General features: G+C 50.6%; 11 protein-coding genes and 1 non-coding gene across 12 annotated transcripts, besides 1 other annotated feature; 7 read left to right on the plus strand and 5 right to left on the minus strand.

The window, feature by feature from the left end:
• Positions 1-161: 161 nt before the first annotated feature.
• On the minus strand, positions 162-1,187 carry AIM45 (Aim45p; the record flags this gene model as incomplete). Its single annotated transcript, XM_002555716.1, has 1 exon — positions 162-1,187. The coding sequence occupies one exon, from the start codon at positions 1,185-1,187 to the stop codon at positions 162-164; it is 1,026 nt and encodes a 341-aa protein (XP_002555762.1).
• A 285-nt stretch (positions 1,188-1,472) lies between these two features.
• On the plus strand, positions 1,473-2,516 carry YFH7 (Yfh7p; the record flags this gene model as incomplete). The annotated part of the gene is made up of 1 exon (XM_002555717.1): positions 1,473-2,516. The coding sequence occupies one exon, from the start codon at positions 1,473-1,475 to the stop codon at positions 2,514-2,516; it is 1,044 nt and encodes a 347-aa protein (XP_002555763.1).
• Position 2,517: 1 nt separating this feature from the next.
• KLTH0G16830g (KLTH0G16830p) lies at positions 2,518-3,522 on the minus strand (the record flags this gene model as incomplete). Its single annotated transcript, XM_002555718.1, has 1 exon — positions 2,518-3,522. One exon carries the CDS (start codon positions 3,520-3,522, stop codon positions 2,518-2,520), a length of 1,005 nt encoding a protein of 334 aa, XP_002555764.1.
• A 482-nt stretch (positions 3,523-4,004) lies between these two features.
• REC8 (Rec8p) lies at positions 4,005-5,981 on the minus strand (the record flags this gene model as incomplete). The annotated part of the gene is made up of 1 exon (XM_002555719.1): positions 4,005-5,981. The coding sequence occupies one exon, from the start codon at positions 5,979-5,981 to the stop codon at positions 4,005-4,007; it is 1,977 nt and encodes a 658-aa protein (XP_002555765.1).
• A 219-nt stretch (positions 5,982-6,200) lies between these two features.
• On the plus strand, positions 6,201-6,884 carry FAR7 (Far7p; the record flags this gene model as incomplete). The annotated part of the gene is made up of 1 exon (XM_002555720.1): positions 6,201-6,884. The coding sequence occupies one exon, from the start codon at positions 6,201-6,203 to the stop codon at positions 6,882-6,884; it is 684 nt and encodes a 227-aa protein (XP_002555766.1).
• Positions 6,885-7,080: 196 nt separating this feature from the next.
• Positions 7,081-7,343: a long terminal repeat.
• A 58-nt stretch (positions 7,344-7,401) lies between these two features.
• Positions 7,402-7,472, plus strand: KLTH0G16918r. Its single transcript has one exon. It is a non-coding gene; the product is annotated as a tRNA-Gly (tRNA).
• Positions 7,473-8,175: 703 nt separating this feature from the next.
• FTR1 (high-affinity iron permease FTR1) lies at positions 8,176-9,372 on the plus strand (the record flags this gene model as incomplete). The annotated part of the gene is made up of 1 exon (XM_002555721.1): positions 8,176-9,372. One exon carries the CDS (start codon positions 8,176-8,178, stop codon positions 9,370-9,372), a length of 1,197 nt encoding a protein of 398 aa, XP_002555767.1.
• Positions 9,373-9,648: 276 nt separating this feature from the next.
• KLTH0G16962g (KLTH0G16962p) lies at positions 9,649-10,200 on the plus strand (the record flags this gene model as incomplete). Its single annotated transcript, XM_002555722.1, has 1 exon — positions 9,649-10,200. One exon carries the CDS (start codon positions 9,649-9,651, stop codon positions 10,198-10,200), a length of 552 nt encoding a protein of 183 aa, XP_002555768.1.
• Positions 10,201-10,932: 732 nt separating this feature from the next.
• Positions 10,933-12,777, plus strand: KLTH0G16984g (copper fist DNA-binding domain-containing protein; the record flags this gene model as incomplete). Its single annotated transcript, XM_002555723.1, has 1 exon — positions 10,933-12,777. The coding sequence occupies one exon, from the start codon at positions 10,933-10,935 to the stop codon at positions 12,775-12,777; it is 1,845 nt and encodes a 614-aa protein (XP_002555769.1).
• Positions 12,778-12,931: 154 nt separating this feature from the next.
• On the minus strand, positions 12,932-14,191 carry YRB30 (Yrb30p; the record flags this gene model as incomplete). Its single annotated transcript, XM_002555724.1, has 1 exon — positions 12,932-14,191. The coding sequence occupies one exon, from the start codon at positions 14,189-14,191 to the stop codon at positions 12,932-12,934; it is 1,260 nt and encodes a 419-aa protein (XP_002555770.1).
• Positions 14,192-14,303: 112 nt separating this feature from the next.
• Positions 14,304-17,306, minus strand: RAD54 (DNA-dependent ATPase RAD54; the record flags this gene model as incomplete). The annotated part of the gene is made up of 1 exon (XM_002555725.1): positions 14,304-17,306. One exon carries the CDS (start codon positions 17,304-17,306, stop codon positions 14,304-14,306), a length of 3,003 nt encoding a protein of 1,000 aa, XP_002555771.1.
• A 1,366-nt stretch (positions 17,307-18,672) lies between these two features.
• On the plus strand, positions 18,673-19,971 carry SUT1 (Sut1p; the record flags this gene model as incomplete). The annotated part of the gene is made up of 1 exon (XM_002555726.1): positions 18,673-19,971. The coding sequence occupies one exon, from the start codon at positions 18,673-18,675 to the stop codon at positions 19,969-19,971; it is 1,299 nt and encodes a 432-aa protein (XP_002555772.1).
• Between the last annotated feature and the right edge of the window lie 753 nt (positions 19,972-20,724).

Consider the following 20,724-nt stretch of genomic DNA (forward strand, 5'->3'; position numbering starts at 1 on the left):
GATGCTGCAAAGCGGTGTTTGAGCGAGGGCTGGTGGGTTGTTTTGGTTTCTTTGAAAGTTTTGCTAACTTTGATATTACTGGTTACGTATTCAGCAATTTGCTGAGATTAAGGTCCAATGGCTAAAGAGTTGTACACTATGAAGCATCGTAGATTTAGTTCTTATTTAGTCAGCTTTTTTGTTAGCTCAGGCACAATCTCATTAAGATCGCCAACGAGACCAAAATCTGCTACCTGGAATATGGGCGCTTCTTGATCGTTGTTGATCGCAACAATGACCTTTGAGTCTTTCATACCAGCCAAATGCTGAATGGCGCCAGAAACACCAACGCCAATGTAAAGATCTGGCGCAATAACCTTGCCAGTTTGCCCGATTTGCAGAGAGTTTTCACAGAACCCGGAGTCAACAGCAGCTCTGGTAGCGCCGATCGCAGCTGAGAGAGAGTCGGCCAGAGGGGTAATAAGCTTGTCAAATGTTTCCTTGTTCTTCAAACCGCGTCCTCCCGAGACCACTTTAGCGGCCGACCCAAGATCGGGCCTGGCGCTCTTGACCAGGTTTTCGCTTTCCCATGCGACACCAAGTTCCGCGATTTCGACCTGTGGCGCCTCTAAAGTTGGCGCGTCGAAGGAACCTGCGCTGCACGCGGGAAAGGAAGAAGCTCTTACACTAACGAGCTTCTTTTCTTGAGTGCATTGCACTGTAGCTAACGCGTTGCCAGCATATATTGGTCTCACAAAGGTTGTGGGGTCAACGATCTTAGTAACATCACAGATTGGCTGATAATCAAGTAATGCACCAACACGAGGTAAAAGGTTCTTTCCAACGGCCGAGCTTGCGACAACGAAGTGGCTAAACTCCTTTTCCTTTAGCAGTTCCAGACATAAGGGCGTTACCGCCTCAGGAAGGTAGTTGTCGTAAACCTCATTGTTTGCAACAATAATTTGATCGACCAAAGAGGCACCCACTGTAAGTTTCAGTTGCTTAGCGGCTTCGGTGGAGTTACTGCCAGCAAGCAAAGCTTTGATGGGGTTGCCTAATTGTTCTGCAGCAGAAAGCGCACTCAGGGAGGACTGTGCGACTTTGCCATCTTTGTTCGCCTCTAAAAATACTAAAGTCGACGCCAGCCTAAAATTGGCTGGCCTTCTGACAACAGGACCGACGCAAGATCTAACACCTACCGAAAACATCGTGCACTTGGGTGTATGTTGGGAAGCAGTGATATATTTTTTTTGATTTTCACTTTTAAGCGATTATCAAGTTAGATCTCAGCATTTGGATCAGGGAGATTTTAGGTTGCAAGCAACATTCCCTGCGTTTGGTGACTAGTATCGGTTCATCAGTGATTAATTTCTACAAAATCATTCATCTTTGAAGCGGTGTACCAAGTGTGTCTCTTACCCGTGATTTTTGAATTAAGTCAGGGGCTCTATTGGGTGTCTAGAGAGGTTATGATTTTATAGCTTCACAAGGAAATGACATTTGAAACTGCTGAGGGTTTGGCTGACCAAGTCCTGAAATTTCTCTCTGATAAGCTCGAAACAAATTATAGAGTTGCTGTTATTGTCGTAGGTCCCCCCGGCTCAGGAAAATCTACGATAAGTGAGAAACTATGTCATGAAATCAACTCCAGGTACAACAAATACCTAAAAGAGTCTGGTTCCAGACCGCATTTACAAGAAAACTTGAATGAGCGTATCGACCTTTGTGAGGGGATACCTAAGTTCGAGGAGAAGTCGCTTCATGATGTACAAAACGGATTCTTCAATCATGTCCAAGATCAGGACTTTCAGCCGAAAAAGTTTGTGGACAAAAACGATGGCTCTGAAGTTGTTGTTGGGATTGGCGGGCTCCCAAACAGTATTAGAGTGGAAAACGTTGCTCCCCTTGAGCCTTCAAATCACGATTACAAAATTGCTAAAATCGTCCCTATGGATGGTTTTCATCTATCAAGAAGGCATCTTGATCACTTTGACGACCCCGTTGAAGCTCACAGACGTCGAGGCTCGCCTCCGACCTTCGATAGCAATAACTGCCTACAATTGTGCAAGCTGCTGGCGAAAACCTGTACAATTAAACCTACATTGCCAGTAAACAAGACCACTGCTGATACAGGCACACTATTTGATAAAATCAGCGACACATTCTCCGAAAGCGTACCCTCTATTTACGTGCCTGGTTTTGACCACGCACTTAAAGATCCTTCGACAGGTCAGCATTGCGTTGACGCATTTACTAGAATAATTGTGCTTGAGGGTCTTTACTTGCTTTTGGACGAAGACAATTGGAGGGACATTTACCCAACCTTTAAAGATACGCATGCCGTAATTGTTTGGAAACTGGACTTAGGCGTCGATGTTCTTGAACAAAGAGTAGCGAAAAGGCACCTCCAATCAGGTTTGGCCGCCACACTGGAAGCTGGTGTCGAACGCTTCCGGATGAACGATCTCATCAATGCATTGAGAATAAAAGAACATTGCCTCGCTGCTGATGATATAGTTTCGATATCTAATAAATGAATTATGGTCTGGACTGATTTATGAGATTAATGGCATTTTTATTCTTACGGCGGTCAAGCATTGAGCTATCATTGATCCTCAGCTCGAAGTTGTTCTTCCAGCAAGGATTCAAAGCTGAAAGCTTGCCCAGGCACAGGTCTGCGTTTGCTAATGTGTCGTTTATCGTGTTTTCGGTCCTTTCTCCTTTTGGTGCCGGCGTTCTTGGGAGCCTACCGATCTCCGCTTCAATTGAAGCCTCTACGTAACTCAATTCAATGGGACGGTCCTTGTGTTCTAGACGGAAGGAAAACTCTTTGGGCTTCTCACGGCATTTTCTGCCTGGAGCCCTAAAGCGTAGGACAGATGTCCTTTGTTGCCGCTTATTATAGCAGTTATCAATCTCCAATCCGCGTATGTTACTATTTTCGCACAGAGTTTCGAACTTTTCAGGATTAGATAAACAGCCTTCCTGTAGCTTGTTCTCCCTGCCAACAACAGTAAGCTGCTTGCGAGGAGAGCACTTGGAGAACAGCCGAGGCGAGGCATTATAATAATAGTCCGACTCATCTTCGTCTTCACTTAGTTCATCACCGCTTCCATACACTCGACTGCTCATGGAACTACTCTCATCAGATGATTCATCTTTACTTGTTTCCCACGACAATACCGCCGAGGTCTTGCCTTGATAAAATCCCTTGTCGAGTGTTGATGGCGTTTCATCAGATGACCTCAAGGAACAACGTTTATTACTCCTGGTCTTTTTTGTGCTCATATTTGGGGGCGTAGGGGCCTCAATGCTCGAGCCTGTCTTAGTATGATTTCCGCTACCTTCCTCTCCATCATCACCGCTTCTGGCCGGCGTGTTGGTGGCATTGTGATATGAGTACCCTTCACGCTTTTCAGAATCACACAAATCGAAGTAATCTTCAGCCTCGGTTATCACATCGCTGCCATTTTCCTTTGATGTGCACCTCAGGGTACGCAAATGGCCACCTCCGTTTGAGACGTTCCCGGCCTGAGAGAGCATACGATCCCACGGTCTTGAACGAAGAGCGCTGCTATGCAAAAGATGCCACTATTTCAAAGTCACCTCCTTGGCAGATGGCTCATATATAGATAGATGCTTCCGAACCGCAGTCCGTTCGCTGCAACACCGGCTAAGATCATCCTGTAGGCTGCTGAAGTAAGTCGAAACACTGCCCAGACAGTCACACGATGGCGTCCCGGGTCCTCCGCTTGGCGTCAGGACTGACGTATATTTCCAGAAGCGAAATATCAAAACAATATTTCTCGTGATTTAAAACAAGGGCGAAATCCAATTTAAGACAAAAGCGCGATTTCGTTGCCAGAACAAAAGAAAACTTCGCTGTCGGAATGCTAAATGCCGGAGTTTAACGAGTGGTCAACCGTCTATCATGCCACATTCATCGCCAAAGGATAGACGTATACCTAATAAGAGGCACAGTAAAACTATATCGTCTTGAACGTGTTAGCTAGCTAAGTTTGGCTCTAAACATAGATAACGATATCATCGCCGCCTAGAGTTTTTAAAGATGTGTCAGAATGGAAACTGTGAAGATCAATGTTAGCTTTCGATGCCAGCTGTAAGAGAGATAAAAAAGCGTTGGCACAAATTTTCCGACTGACTGATGATAAACCATCCTCTGAACTGTAGTCCGGATGTTTACGGCTGATATTACTTGGAATTAAATCCTCGAAAAGCAGTTTTCTTTCAAACGGTGGATGGGTCCGTGTTGTTTTTCCTACAATAGAGGCTCGCTCGAGAACGTATTCAAAAAGTCTCCTGCTCTGGTTATCCAGTGCTTGGCTTTGAATTTGCTTCTCTTTACTTTTATTATGCTGTTCAGATTGGTTGGAGCCGTCCCTGTAGTCCTCTATGCTTTGGAGCGTCCCATCTCTGTTAAGTCTCCTTTCCGTGTGCACATGGCGGAGCTCGTCAATGTGATCTTTTGTCCCGCCATCGGTTTTACTTGAGCTTCTTCCAAAGCTAGAAGGGGGCAAGTGTAAATCTATTTTCATGATATCATTGTCAAGATCATCCGAGTAGTATCTGGCTTCCAGGTCCTCATCAATTTGTTCAAGTTCTGGCAAATCGAAGAGATTATTTCCACTACCACTTCCTACCTTTGATAAATCTGCAGGCCCTTGTTTTCTTCCGCGCTCGGTGCTCATAGCGCTGCTACTTGATCTCGAAGATGGAAGTGAACGCATTTTTTGTCGACCTCTTTCAATGAAGTCAATGCTAGAACTGCTGGTATCTTGAGGATTTTGTAAGGCTGGTTTCAAAAGTACCTCTTCAAAGCAAAAGCGAAGAAAAGGTGATTGCCCTTGACCGAAAACAACTTCTCGCCAGTTTTCTTCGTGTGTGCTTTTTCTGTGCGTTTTAATCCGGGGGTGCGCCTGGGCATCCATAACATCACAGTAGTGCTCATTATTTTCTCGCAGCGTCTCAGTTGGCAGGCCTATTCTATCATCAAGCTTTAGCCTCACTAAGGAGCCGCTGCTAAAAGCACTCTTAGATTTTTTTTTGACGATGACATCCTTTTCAAGATCTGTAGCGGGATATACTCTTTTGGTGTTTCCGTCAACATCCGCTGCCCCCAGGAGCTGTATATCGAGGTCAGGTACTTCAATGTTTTCAGAGGGCTCTATATGTCCAGTATCAAAGCTGAGTTCAAAACCCGCTCGATCACCGCGCTCAGAATTTCTTCCATCCGAGGATTTTGCAGAGCCCATTTCAACATCGCTCATAACATCATCGAAATCAAGATGAATGTCAGCGTTTAGAGCTGATAAATCTTCGTGGTCTGCATATAAGCGTTGCTTCTCGAAAAATGGTGCGTGCGCTCCAGTTTCATGACTGTAGCCATTCTTCAATTCATCCATAATATCACGTTGGTGTATTGAACTGGCGGAGTTATTCGTTTCGTGTCCCTTTCCTAAAAGGAAAGAAATATCGCGAGTTTGATTAATATCGAACAAGGGATCATCAACAAGCAAGGCAGCACTGGATCTCCGTTGTTGATGAAAGGCAGACTGGAATTTTTGAAACTCCAGAAGGCTTCGGTATTCGTTCACGCCATCGAAGATCGTGGTGGGTGTCGCGTTCTGGGCCAAAATTCGCCCGCGTCTATCTACCGTCTCCAGAAGCTGGCGCTGCAGTTGGGATTTGACGCTGACTATATCGGCCAATACATAATCAGTCTTTCGTCCATAGCATACCGTAACCCCGTAAAGCAAATTGGACGCTGAGCGCAGGGTGTAGTCAGATTTCTTTTGTAATAACACTTCGCAAGTTTTTGGAATAGACAGCGACATAATATCCCTTTTATTCACACCAACGGCTTTTGTATTACGCGATCCCCCTAAGGTCGATAGCAGCCAAACCGTTGTCACACCAGAGTAGGCATCAAGGTGAGCATTGCTTCTTTGTAGTTGTAACCTTTGTTGATTAGAGAGATCCATTGCTTCGAGTACTCTTTCGCTGGATCTTATGACAGGAGTTGAAGATTGGCGATGTTACTTCAGCTAGCCGCCGAGCGCTGGTATTATTTATCTGCTGCAATATTGGGTTACCCGCTCACAGGTAATGTCAAAACGCTAACTGGCAAATCTAACCTCGCCAAAGTTTAAGGCTGAAACGATAAGTCGCTACACACTATTGAACGCCAGCAGTCACCAATAATGACGGATCAACAAGTGCTCTTTATGAGTCCCCAAGCGGAGAACTTGGAGTATTTGTACAGCCTTATGAACAAAGTATCCCAACAGATGTCTCAAAACAAACTCAAGAGAGCGGAGCTCCTCAGAGAAATCGACGTTTTAGTAAATGAAGTAAACCGCACGTCTATCAGACCGAGGCCAAACAATCCAAACATAGCAGTTATATCGAATTTTTTGAAACAAAGAAATGTACACATCGAGAATCCAACTGAGGCACAAGTTGAAGATGAGAGGGAACTACAGTGCCTGCGACAGCAAAATGCTGCGCTAAAGAGTATGCTCAAAGATAAGTGCAGCACCAACAATGAAACGCTAGCCCTGCTAAAAGTGCACGAAACCTACTTGTCGGACGTGGTGAGTTTGCTCAGAGCCGATGTACTGACGTATCACCAAGAGCTGATCCGGATGTGCCGGTCTCTATACCAAGAGCAAGTGTGTTCCCTCGAGGATAACGAGTTCAAGGAATATATGGAAAACATTAGCGACTTTCAGGAACTTTTGGACGTTTCTGAAATTTTTAGACTCCTTCTTCGGCTAACCACTCAAACAGGTCGAACTCCTAAGATAGCAGTGGGATCTAAATATTGCAATATCCTGCATTCAACGTATCTACGACCTAATAACGAGGCCGATACATATCGCTAGCACATGGGTGGAACAAGATGACCAGAAATAAAGCAATGAAACAGAAACTTCGGACATCGAAACGGTCGCGCTAAACTATGCGCAGAGCAGCAGTTTAAGAAAATCCCAGCACCTCTAGAAACTACATATTTTTGCGTTCAAGAACGCTTGAAGCGTTAAACACACTGTTCAAAAAACATCTGGTTGCCACCCACTCTGTCATAAAACAATAATGGAACAAGGATATTCTGAGACAACGAAGGAACAACATCAGAGATAATGAGGAACACTAGAGATAATGAGGCTTGCTCTAGGTCTCCGGATCTATAACTATAAGTACTACTGCATCCAAGGCTCAGTATGAGGTTAAGTAGAAGAAAGGAGGAAGGATCCTCGGATAGAAGAATAATCGTGACCGTATAGAGGCTATTAACCGCCAACTTCATCATAATCCAGAAGCTCATAATAATCTACGACACACTCAAGAGCTGTATTATTGCGTCATGTACTGAAACCAGTTCCCCTCATAATAAGCAAAGCGCAAGTGGTTTAGTGGTAAAATCCATCGTTGCCATCGATGGGCCCCCGGTTCGATTCCGGGCTTGCGCATCCCTTTTTTACATGTTTTAAACAGACACCTAGGAAAATCATTGCAGATCTTAGTGAAGGTAAGCACGATCATTGAGGTAAGAGATACGGCTCTGTTAGTCCTATCAAGTGCAGTCAGTTTGCATTTACGCGTCTTACAGCTGGCTGCCCAGCGGGCATCGAAAGATCCCTACTAGCGGCTGGACCGAGCTAGCCGGCTGCTCTAAGTGAGCCATCTACATCCTATTCTCACACAACGTGAACCAGACTCCGAGTATGCTTGAGTACGCCGCACCCAGATTAGCTGAATCATGCACCCACGCGGTGAAGCCGCGTGCCTGGTGTTGCCCGAAAGAATTTTTTCTGAGAGAAAACGACAAATGAGATAGCGCCATGCTTTTAGTGGGATTAATTCTTGGGAAAACTGCACCCCAGAATTAAGATTTTACGATGCGGCATACAGTTTTCAGTAGGACTCACAGAATTCCGTGCGGCCCGCCGAGTCTCGAGCGTAGGCTTCCCTGGCTCTCCATGGGTGCATAGATGAAAGCGTAAAAAAAAGACAGAGGGCCAATTGTGCTGTGATGCGCGATGAGCTTGGATGGGTTTATATATCAGGAAAGGCTGAGCACATTTCGAGCGCTAAAATACAGCTAATGGGCTCATCGTGATACTTTTAATCTCTCGCGCGACCTCACCTTGAGCACTTATCCCACATAATACAATGGCGAGCGGTGATAAGGTATTTAACGTTTCGGTTTTCTTCGTGGTGTTCAGAGAGTGTCTGGAGGCAGTGGTCATCGTGTCGGTGCTGCTGTCGTTCCTGAAGCAGTCCATCGGCACCCAAGATATGAATGTCTACAAGAAATTGAGAAAGCAGGTCTGGATTGGTGTCGCGTCTGGGCTCTTCATCTGTCTCGCGATTGGTGGCGGTTTTATCGGAGCATACTACTCTCTGCAGAATGATATCTTTGGGAGTGCTGAGGACCTGTGGGAAGGTATCTTCTGCATGATTGCGACTATCATGATTTCGGTCATGGGTATTGCCATGTTGAGAATCAACAAGATGCAGGCCAAGTGGAGAGTCAAGATTGCACGTGCGCTTCTGGATGTTCCAGAGCGCAAGAGAGACCGCTTCAAGATCGGGTTCTTGTCTAGAAAGTACGCCATGTTCCTGCTTCCTTTCATCACGGTGTTGAGAGAAGGGTTGGAAGCTGTGGTGTTTGTCGCCGGTGCTGGTATCACAACTCAGGGCTCTAGCGCATCCGCTTACCCTCTGCCTGTCGTTGTTGGACTCATTGCTGGAACACTTGTCGGATTCCTGCTGTACTACGGTACTTCTACCTCCTCCATGCAGGTCTTCCTGGTTGCTTCCACTTGCATTCTATACTTGATCAGTGCAGGTCTATTCTCTAGGGGGGCTTGGTACTTCGAGAACTACAGATTCAACAAGGCTTCTGGTGGTGACGCGTCTGAGGGCGGTGACGGTAACGGTTCTTACAACATCAGAAAGGCAGTTTACCACGTCAACTGTTGCAACCCTGAACTGGACAACGGTTGGGACATCTTCAACGCGCTGCTCGGATGGCAAAACACCGGCTACTTGTCCTCTATGCTGTGCTACAACATTTACTGGCTTGTGCTCATCATCGTTCTTGCGCTAATGATGTTCGAAGAGAGAAGAGGCCACCTGCCTTTCTGCAAGAACCTCACCTTGAGGCAGCTAAGTCCAATGTACTGGATCAAGAACAAGAAGAAGCAGGAGATCTCTGAGCGCGAGAAGGACGAACTTTTCAGAAGAGTGGAGAAGTTGAACTTCGACGAACATGGTGAGATCCGCCACGCCGACAACAATGTCGAGAATTCGAGCAGTTCATCCTCTGCGAAGCAGGTGGACAATGTTATTACTGTGTCCAAATAGACAGATGCGGCTGCGCTCTAGAGCGCATGATACTAGTGATATGTGTTTGTAGTAATAGAAAACGCGCCAAGCGTGATAGTAATATTTATGAACAACAGCGGTGTAAGTCGTTGTTCCTCACGTGTGGCAAGCCTAGCTTCAGCTTGGGCGGGAGCATGCGCACCGCGCGACGAAGAGCGTTTCTCTCACTGCACTGTCTCCAGAAAGGGGACCCGCAGCGCCAGGGACCGAGATTAACTAATCACCGGTTGTGTACCTGGAACATCTGCGTACAGAATGATGGCGCCAAGTTCGTCCTTTATAAACAGAGAACAGCTCTACGGCTATTCTTCCAATGTCAGGGGTAGAGTCCTTAAGCAACATGAGTTACATGGCGACGGTAAAACAGGCCCCGGCTGCCTGGCGGCTCATACACATGTGTCCCAGAATTCACGCCAAGCCCTTCTCATAGAGGCTATTCTTCGCTCTAGAAAGAGCCAAAAGAGGCACTCGCTTGCGCCCGCACAGGCGCTGCTCCGAAGCAAATGTCCCAACTTCAGCATATTGGCCACCCAGATAACTACAAGAGCAAATGAGCACCAGTCCACGCATCACAGTTCTCTCCGACTCGGTTCCGTCCCCTTCAAAAGTCACAGTAGACGAACACCGGCTCATATCTACGGCCCGAGTTTCCTGAACGAGTGTTCTCGCCACATGCTACATCGGCTTTCGAACTTGAATATGCTGCTCAGCACGGGATCTGCAGCCAGCAGAAACAAAAACTGCACTGAGAGTGATGTTGCAACACGTGAGGTAGCGCAGAACTGCACAAGACAGCGCATAACCTAGCGCATAATGCACCTTCGTGCATTGGCTGGCCCTCAAGCGCAAGCAAGAATCATTCCATGTCGCTCCAACAAGTCTGCATCTCCCTTCGCTTGCTGCTGTTTCGCCGGCAGAATGCTCTCCTGAAGCTCCATCTCTAGGCGCGCGGTTGGAGCCCATGCATGTTTGGCACGCGAGCGACTCGTACGGTGGCCAAGGGGCGAAAACTGGTGGTTTTCTATGTTTTTGGGAGTGACCTACAGAAACGGTCAGAGATGGCTCAGGGTAACAATATTTTGAACGAGCGATGGACTAAAAAAAAGATTAGCCTTCCTCACTAGTAGCGTAGACTCCGGGCTTGTGGAGGAAGTTCAAGCATATCCCAGATCTTAGCTCAGTGCCGAGACATCAAGCACAACTTACAGGAATAAGGCTTTTGCAATATACAATTTGCGGATCTAGGTTCTCTGTCTGCAGCCAGAGTTTCGCAATCTAAAGGGAAAATTCGAGTTTCCAGGTGAACTAGATAGCACTGCATTAGTACAAGTGCTCGCCAGACAATCACAGGAAAGCACAAAGCGGCCTCAGTATCTTCGCTGCTAGCCACACTCCGAGAGCATCGCGCACGAGCAGTCCAGGTGCCAAGAGAAGCGTGGTATGGTTTGGAAAGCGTACATATAGCGTCAATTTCTCAGCAACTTAATTTCGAAAGCTCAGGCATACTCCAGCCTACGAACACGTACAGTAGCAGCAGCTATGGTTTTGGTCAACGGGATAAAATACGCTTGCGAGCGGTGCATCAGAGGGCACAGGGTCACTACATGCAACCATACCGATCAACCCTTGATGATGATCAAGCCCAAAGGACGGCCTTCGACCACCTGCGCACACTGCAAAGAACTGCGCAAGAACAAGAATGCAAACCCCACAGGCGGGTGCACATGCGGACGACAGCAGAAAAAGCGGCTTGCCCAAAAAGCCAAAGAGGAAGCGCGAGCCAAAGCAAAGTCCAAGGATGACTCATGCCGGTGTATTGAAACCGACAAGTGCACCTGCCATGCGCGACGTAAAAATAGACGCAGTGTCTCTAGCAGGAGCAGGACAACTACTACAACCACTTCATCAATCGCCTCAGAGGATTCTCCCACAATGCCAACATGCGACGGCCCAGACTTTTTAGGACGTATTGCAAAAAGCCACGCCATGGGCTCACTGCCCTCCTTTCACTCGTCTCAGTCGCTAGACCGCGACTTTGGGCTAGCGACAAGTCCGGTACTTTCGCCAAGTCTGAGTAATTATCATGGTAATAGCTCGAACTGGGATGCGAATTCGATCACTAGCCTCAAGTCTGATTCGCGTATCAATTTATCTGATCGCAGTCACCAAAGTATCGGGCTAGACTCACTCCACAGTACACGAGCGTTCCCGCCTCAGGCGAGAGCACGTGTGGGGGAACTCCCTATACCCATGGAAGACTATTCTTCCGATCTAAACAGCCTAAGCGCAAATTCAAACTTTAATCCATCCGGCTCATCGAACCGCGTGGCGTGGTCGGAGGCCGACCCCAACCACGGTCTTTTGGATTTGTTCGCAGACACGTCTGAAAACGTAAACACCAACTACATGGCAATGAAAAGCAGCCTGAAGCGAAACAAGAGCTATGCATCTGGCTTGGGAGTAATGACTCCTCAATGTGCAGGAAAGGATCCTTATGCTCAAATAACCAGATCTCAGTCCTATCAGCGAGACGTACCGAAACATCTCGTTTCAAGACCTTCCGTGGACAGCGTGATATCACATTCTTCAAAGGTGTCTGAGGGTGCAAATAATGGAAGAGAGACGTTGCAGAGTAATCATTCGCTACCCTTCATAACGGCAAGGCAACTTCAACCACGGATGTCTTATGGAGGGAACAATTTCCCCCCTGGGTGCCTCAGCTTGGATGACGACAGCGCTAAAAGCGTTGAAGTGTTGTCACTGACGCCTAGCTTCATGGATATCCCAGACAATACGAATTTTTACTCTGCAACTTCTAACCCATTTCTGCACCAACAGAAAGTTGAACCCCGCAAGCGATCAGTCAGCATTCACAGAAACCACCGCTACGACTCGTTCACAAGAGGCGCCTCCGGTGAAAGTCACACGCCTGTCATACAACAAACACAATCACCACATTCGCGGCAGGGGGGTGAAGTAAAAGCGGAGGCAACCACAAGAGCAGAGAGCCAGGATGCAGATAGCGACTCTGCTTTTCCGTTGAGCCAAGTCACACCTTCTGGCCCTTCTATGAACATTTCTCCAGGGGCAGATAGTAATTCACTCACACAAACGTCTCATGTTAGCTCCCCTAGGGATACGTTAACAAATCAGTTCATGGAACCAACCTCTAGCTTCACTTCGGAAATTGATCATATTCTAGGGTCCAATAATGATGACGTACAGTCTCTGTTTTCAGATCCTACGATTTCTTTGGATGCGACACATTCAATGAACTTGGAAGCATCGCCGATAGACCAAGCGCATAGAATGCCCTCTTTATGCTATTCTGAAACTACTGGAGCCTCCAATCTTGATGATTTGGATAAGCTAATGGCTGAATAAGGCCGCTGTTGTCACTAATGGATCTTATTCGCTTATGGCAAGTAGCTTTCCGGAACACAAACTACACACACAAATGTCATATACCTGTCATATACCTGACAATAATGAGTAATCAGTTTTCATGTAATTATGGTTATTTATGCACTGTAAAGATTCACTCCTCCAAGTCAATCTTTTTCAACTTTTTCGTTACTTGGTCCAGATTGTATCGTTTAGCTTTGATGGAGTTTGGATTTTCATCATTGAGGTATAGTGACAACCTTTCATCATGTACCTGCAAGATGCTTTGTTGGTCGTTGCACTGTAACGACGCTAATCGGATGATGTACTCTAGCAGAGAAATCGATTGGCTTATTGATAACGGATCCTCTGTAGCCTCGCTATACTTCGCATCGGTGTTGTCATCATCATCTTCTTCTTCAGCGGTGGAGTCATCGCTTTCATCCGCGTCATCATTGTAATCACATTCGCCAAAAGCCATCCATTCTATGTTCTCGGTGGACGTCCCATGATCCGTTGCAAGCGGGCTCTTTAAATCCTTATCAACCTTTAAGACAAGGACTGGGGAGTTGCGCTCTTCAAGCTTTAGGAGCTTTCCAGAAGCTGTAAAAAACAGTTTTGTTATCTGCCAGATATCGAGTTCTATGAGTTTTGGAGTTTCCTCTTGAGTGTCGTGGTACCGCCCGTCATCGAAGCTCTCTTTAATCTTTATCAAGTAATCATATTCGCGGTCAGCTTTGGGCTTCCTCCATATGGTAAACATAGCCTTTCTCATATCCTCTTTCCAGGTAACACGCGAACTAGCCTCAGGCGACGCCACGTTATAGAAAATGGAAAACATAGTGAGCTCGAAGGTCGGTCCTACTTGAGACTGCTTTGTCTGTTTTGAGTCCTTGTTGTTTTCAATGATATGATTTGAAGCTTGGAGAAACCGCCCAGGTGAGACATACTGTGGAAGCGCGGTGCTTAACTTTGCACCTGATGTAGTCAAAGACAGGTTGATCAATGGAATGACTTCTTCAATCCTAGACAGCAGATCCGCAATGTAAGTCTCAACCGCTGCAATAGAGTCTCTTTGGTTTTTTTTTGCTTGGAAGTTATTGGTGATCTCAGAAATTTTGTAGTCAAATTGGTCTATTTCTTCTTTCAAATCCCTGGTTAATCTCAAAGTGCTCCCCAGGTTGGTATTACCCTTCGCAGCAACTAGCTTAATGAGGTCTATGGCGGATGATACAATCTCCATGCGTGTCTCTAGCTTGTGCCTCAGCTTTTGGATCCTCGATGCATCTGCTTCGGGTATTTTCGTGACAAAAGTAGCCACAGTCTTGATGGCATAGCTTGACGCGATCGAGATGCCTGATCTTATTGCGAACGTAACCGCCTGGCTTCCTGCCTTTGCTAATATTTCGTCCATTAGAGTGCTTGACTTTTGGACTTCGATCAAGTTAGATGTCTTGAAACTGGTTTTACCTTTACAGAGATGTGCTATAGTGAGGCAGCTATGCCCGTAGCGAATGCGATGTCGTTTAATGTGAGATATATTGGAACACGTAGCTGATGTCATCAAAACTGAATTCATTGCACAGCAAATGGTCGTTTGTCTTAGCCAGAGCATCGTGGTTCAAATGGTTCCAGGTAGTAGCATCACCGTAAAGCATGGCATTAGATTTGACCATTTGCTTGCCATTCTTGCACCTCTTGCAATGGTAAGTTTCATGTGTGTCGCAGTTAGTGTCAGGCCTGAGTTCAAACAATTGCTTTAAGTTGCCTGCGCTGAATAGACGCTCAACATCCTCCTTTTCGTCGACGACACATGAGCTTAAGCTCATTTTCATAGATTGTCTCTGGTAAATTTTCTCCTCTATCGAACCGGTACAGATAAATCTGTAGATGAAGCAGTCCTTCTTTTGGCCGTCTCTCCAAACACGAGCAAGAGCTTGTTGATCGGCAGCTGGATTCCAGTCTGGGTCCATCAAAATTAACCTATTCGCACCAATCAAATTGATACCGCAACCACCTGCTTTGGAACTCAGAAGAAAGATGAATTCCTGGCCTTCAGGGTCGTTGAAGCGGTCCACAAGCTTCTGACGCTTGTTTATCGTCATGGTGCCATCTAGCCGCACTACCGGATACGTGCTAGATCGACACATTTTCTCTATCAAGTCCAAAGTCTGTGTATAATTAGAGATGATTACAATCTTGTCGTCCGATTCGGTTTTGATTTTGTGCAAAAACCTGCCCAGGATGGAAAACTTACCAGAGTGCCAGGTTTGAAGTTCGGAACGCCCGCGTTTCGAAACTGTCGATGACTGGTAGTCCTCTGGCATCAAATCTTCACTGCCTTCGATATCATCCGGTAGTCGTAGCAGGTCCGGGTGATTGCAGAGTTTCTTCAACACTCCAATATGCTTGAGCGGTTGAGTATGCTTCGCGTCTTTAACTAAAAGCTTAATGTCGCGAGACTTCAGCATATGTTCGTATAGGGACCGCTGGAAAGGTTTCAGGTTAACGAATATGACATGTTCGTATTTGCAAGGCAGGTATTTCGACAAAATGTCGTTTGTGCGCCGGATAATAAACTTCGACACAATTGTGGAGAGTGCTTGAAGCCGTTCATCACCCTTCTTAACATCTTCGTCCATGGCATCCGCATCGCGGCCTCGAAGGATAGGTAGCTCAAAGTTTTTCCTGAACTCAAGCCTAGAACCTAGCAACCCTGGGTTAGAGAAATTTAGCAATGCGAAGTACTCAGATAGGTCATTTTGGATTGGAGTGCCCGAAAGAATGACCCTTCGGGGGCACCTGATGCTGTTGAGTGAAGTGAAAGTCTGGGAATCTGCGTTTTTAAGCCGGTGGCCCTCGTCTGCCAATAGCAGGCCCACGTCGCAATGGCGAAGGTGCTCGACGTTACGGCGCAGGGTCTCATAAGAGATGATCAAGACAGGCTTAACCACGCTGCGACCTTGCGCAAGAGCCCAGGACCGAACGGCCTGGGCCACCGTGCCATTGCTGAGAGAGCTCTTTTTGCCATCGATTGGAAGCGAGGCAAGCGTGCCTCTCCCTAGCCACTTGACGATTTCGTTTGCCCAGTTATTTACCAGCGAAGAAGGGCAAACGATGATGCACTTGTCAATTGTAGGCTTTCCCTGGGGCCCCTGCCGAAGCAGAGTCCACATCAAAGCGATGCATTGCAGAGTCTTCCCCAGACCCATCTCATCAGCCATGATACAACCATAGGCACCTCTGTTTTGGGCAATCTCCGATACTTCTGTGGCGACGGTACATTGCTGTAAAGCCGGAGCCTGTGCGGCTGGCGGCGGCGTAGCACTAGAAGGTGTTGAGGCAGGGGACGAAGCAGGCGACTCGGTCGAAGACGACTGTGTGTGCGGAGGTGGGGTGGGCTCCTTTGTGGTCGCGGCGTCGGCCGTTATCAGCAAGGACTGCTGGTCCAGGTAGTCTTTCATTACCAGGCCCGTGACACACCGGTAAAGAAACTTTACACCTTCCACTTGGTGCGGCCGCAGGATCTTCACCAGGAGCGGGTCTATGACGACCGGGACACTCGAGAATTGTTTTTCGAGCTTGCGCTCGCCAAGAAGCTCCCGCAGGGTCTTGTTGGGAAGGCCGTTGGAAAGTTTCTTGGGATGCGTGCGGAGCGGCGGGGGCGTCCCTGCCTGGGACGAGTCGGCCCCAGTCTGCTGCGTTTGGGTCGCGGAGGGCCGTGTGGGCTTGGACGAGGAGGGCGGCAGCTGCGACGGCGGCGGGGATTGGTTTGGCTGGTAGTCCTGGAGTTCCGGAGTCTTTCCGTCAACACTGGGGTCGTAGAGCACTATGGCGAACTCGTCGGTCGGATCGTGGAGCGGGCGCGGGCCCAGAACGATCTTGGGCTTGGTGCCGAGCGAGAGCGGGATGTTGTGCCGCGGCACGTAGCCCGGGATGGGCACGGTGAAGGACCTTTGGAGCTGGTCGCGGATCTTCTGTAGGCGGTGCGGGTCTCGCGAGAGGCGGCGCGCGGAGAGCGCGTCGATGCGTTTGGTGTGGGAGCGGGCCGCCGTGATGTCCGCGTCCGCCGAGGCGCCGGCGGAGTCGAGCGCCAGATCGGGGTTTTCGGGATCGCCGGGGAGCTGGATGGGCGCGTAGGTGTAGGTAACGGCCTTGTTTCGGGTGCTCCTGACGGGTCTCGCGTTGGTGGGAAGCGGCTTGAGCGGTACCTTGAAGGGCCTGGTGAGCGTGGCGAGCGCGGCTTCGGAGTCGAGCGCGCGCGGCCGCAGCGAGGGCCGCTGTCCGGCGCCGATGCCGTTGGGAGGTCTATCTGGAAGCTTGCGCTTGGCCATGGCCGGTGTGCTGGTTGGGCTTTGTGTGAGCGTGCGTGTGCGAGTAGTCGCGGTGGAAGGGTAGCTGAAGAAGAAGGCGGCGGGGGCGAGTGATGATGTGCGCCGGACGCGTTTGTTTTCGGCACGCGCGCAAAGAGAAACGAGGGAGAAGCGCACGCGACGCGTCTGCCACGTGACACAGGTGTCACGTGGCATAATTCCCGTATTGAATGATTACTTGTGTCACGGTGTCTTATATCACGTGATCGACCGCCTCCGGACCGCGGCTCGTTTTTCCCCATCCGTGCGCGGGCATGTGATTTTGTCTGTTTTTTTTCCTCATTGTCGTCGATCGGCCTCCGGCTGCCGTTGTTGTTGTTGTTATTGTTTGGATTCTCCACGAACCACTTGCATCACCGCCCCGCGGCCGCAATCACGCGGCCTGCATACCGTGCGGCCGGCGCCGCAGCTGCAGTAACGCCGCTGACTCCTTTCACCTTAGTCAGCACCAGCCTGAAAGGAGAGCCGCGGCCACTGGCTTGGGCACCGCTGCCGCCGCGCTGCCACTGAGTCGTTTCTCGCCTTAGTCAGCTCCGGCGAGAATCGCAAAACCCAGGTGCTGGGCACTGCTGAGCCAAACCAACACGGTGGCCGGGCCCACACGCAACTCTTACTACGCTCGCTGCGCGCGCAACGCTAGACTGCCGCCGTGGCGCACGGTTCTGTATCGTCTCCACGCCTACCAGCGCAGGGCCCGGCTTGCTACCCGGGGAACAACACCCTTCCTGTCACTGTGGCCACCATCAACCGCGCCCCCTTCTCACAAGCCACAACGCCATTAGTGCTACTCTTTGGCTGTACTTCCACCACATATTTCCTCTGCTGGTCCGCCCAGATCGCGCCGCCGCCGGCACTCCCATTGGCTCTCCCCTCGGAATAACCTTTTTCTCCGATGTCGCATCTGACAAAGAATGGAGTGGAACAGTTTCCCGAGACAACCGCGTCTGGTGAGCGATATCCGACGCTGACGTATGGTAGGTGTCCCGTGCGGCCGCGTTCGGTTCGGGGTTAAGTGCGCGCAACGTCAGAGCTCTCTCAGAGCGCGCGGGAGGCCCGCCCTGCAGAGCCGCCTTTTCTTTTCTCCGAGTCGTCCGCCGCTCCGCTCGAGGTTCTGCCTGCGCTTCAAGGCGCCACCATGCCCGCTTCACACGTTGAGACGCGTGCCTGCAGACACAATGGGGAGGCGGGCGCGGCCAGATTACGAGCGCGCGGAAATCCAAGCCGCAGACGAGCGCGCGGGGCGCGCGGCGATCCTGTGCCCACGCCGGCACAACCATGCCAGCTCCACGGGTTGCGTGGGGTAACGGGATCCCGCGCTGCATTACCGCAATAGGAAGGAGGCAGCGCGGCGCAGCGCAGCGTGCGTGTGTGCGTGTGTGCGTGTCTGAGTGTGTCTGTGTGTGCAAAAAGAAGCCTACCGGAGTAGTGATTTGAGTTTCTCCGATTTTCCGTATGGTCGTCCGGAGTAGCTAGCGGATTGTCCTCCATCGAGGAAACAGAATGCGCGGTATGCAGTGTGGCGATGGAAGGTGTAAATGCATACATGTCGGAGCGCGCGCGTATATATATAAAGGCATGCTGGGGCGCGAGCGTGGGAGGCAAGAGCTGCCACCCGGAGAAGGATCCTGGACACATTGTTTTTCGACCCTTAAGTGCTTGCAGATCACGAGACATGATCCCGATTGCTATCCAAAACAGTAAGCACCAGTCGTTGCCCCCTCTGCTACTGCCCGACGTGGCGAGGACGGGGCCGGCGAGCATGCACACATTCTACGACAACTTCCGCGACCCGTTCCGCGGCGCCGGCGGCCCCGGAGGCGGCGGCGTGGGCGTGGGCGTGACCCTGCGTGGTGGCGGCACGAGTCTCGGAGGCGGGCTCGGCGCCGACCTCGGCGCCGGCCGTCACCCGGGCCGCCTCCTGCTGAACGATCCCTTGCCACGGGCACCACCCGTGTTACCCGGCGCGGCCGCGGGCGGGCTGGAATCGCTGGCACGGCTGGCCGCTGTTTCAAGCGATAGCTACATGGTCCGCCCTGCGCCTCTCGCGGCGCCGGTCGCGATGGCAGGCGTGGCCCTACCGAATGCACCCACTGTGGCGCGCGCGGTGCCTGCCGTTACCCGGGCACCGGACGTGCCTGCGGTGCCAGCAGTGCGCACGCCCCCGGCGGCGGGTCCCGTGACCGCGCGCAGTCCGTTGGCGCGTCGTGCGCGCAGCCCGTGCAGCCCGCGTGCCGCGCGCGCTGCGCCCTCCGCCAAGCGTCAGCGGATAGGGCCCAGCTGCGACAGCTGCCGGCTCAAGAAAATAAAGTGCGACGCCTCCGTGGAGGTGTTGTTCCAGGACGAGGCTCTGGTCGCTTTCAACGGCAACCGTCACGAGTCCCTTCACGTGGCCATGACTCCCGCAGAGGCGCGCGCCGCGCTGCCGTCCCACGTGTGGGACGCGCTGCCGCCGCATATCGTGGACGCGCTCGAAGCACAGGACGCGCGGCGCGGCGAGGTCGTGCGGCACGTCGACAAGGTCGTGTTCTTCCGCGCGTGCGCGTCGTGCACGCGCAGGACCGCGGTGGGCAGCGGCGGCAAAGAAACCGACAGCGATTCTGGAGCCGCCTCCACGCCCGCGGCCGGGCCGGGCTCTGCGCCCGCGTCGCCCGCCGTGGACAGCGAGGGCAAAGCCGACGCGCGGTCTGAGCCCTGCTGCAGCTTCTCGAAGGGCTTCACACGCTCGGACATAAACGTCTTCACGCGGTTGCAGAAGCAGCTGGGTGCGCGCGGCCAGCTCGCAGACTTCACAGTGGCCGACTACAGGGCCATTGGATACTAGAGCCGCGTGCGCGCGGCGACGTGCATAAAGTTAGCTCTTACAGGTATAAACGGTGTAGAAGGAAGGTATAGACAATCGATACAGCTAGGATCCGGCGACGAGGTGGGCGCAGCGCGTTCCCAGCGCGTGTTCAGCGCTGAGCGAGCTTGCTTACGTGAGACAGACCGTGATTGTTCTCGAGAACGCACAGTGCGCGTCGCGGGCAGGTTCCACCACACAGGCACGCACACCGGCCGTGCCTGCGAACATGGCGGCCGGGAAATCCAGGTTTTCAAACACCGTGTCGCTTCACCGGCCTTTGCACCCGCGAAGCTGAAACGTCAGGCACCGACCGCGCGAGGATGAAACGCCAGGCACCGAGCACGCAAGGATGAAACACCAGGCACTGCGCGTTTGACACTCCGGTGCTGGGCCCTGACCGTTCAGCGCTGCGTTCGCAAGCGTTGGGCACTCGCCGCTGAAGCCATTGTTGGCGCCTGTGCGGGTGGTGTTACCAGCCTGAGGCCTGCGTTCCGCGAGAATTGGCGTGCGCGCGGTGCGCCGGCGCACCCGGGCGACTCCCAACGGTCGGCGCGCTCGCATGCCCAGCCTTCAACCCCATTTAGAGTTGCATCGCTTCTCGGATTCCGAAACCTAAATGGGAAAGATATGCCCGCGCAGGGCGCCGCGGAGGAATAGGTGCGTACCCGTTTCGTATGTAGCTATGTCATTACGTATGCAAACAGGTAATGCAGACCTTTTTAATCACGTGGT

This window comes from Lachancea thermotolerans (genome assembly GCF_000142805.1).
Source record: "Lachancea thermotolerans CBS 6340 chromosome G complete sequence".
Taxonomy (NCBI): domain Eukaryota; kingdom Fungi; phylum Ascomycota; class Saccharomycetes; order Saccharomycetales; family Saccharomycetaceae; genus Lachancea; species Lachancea thermotolerans.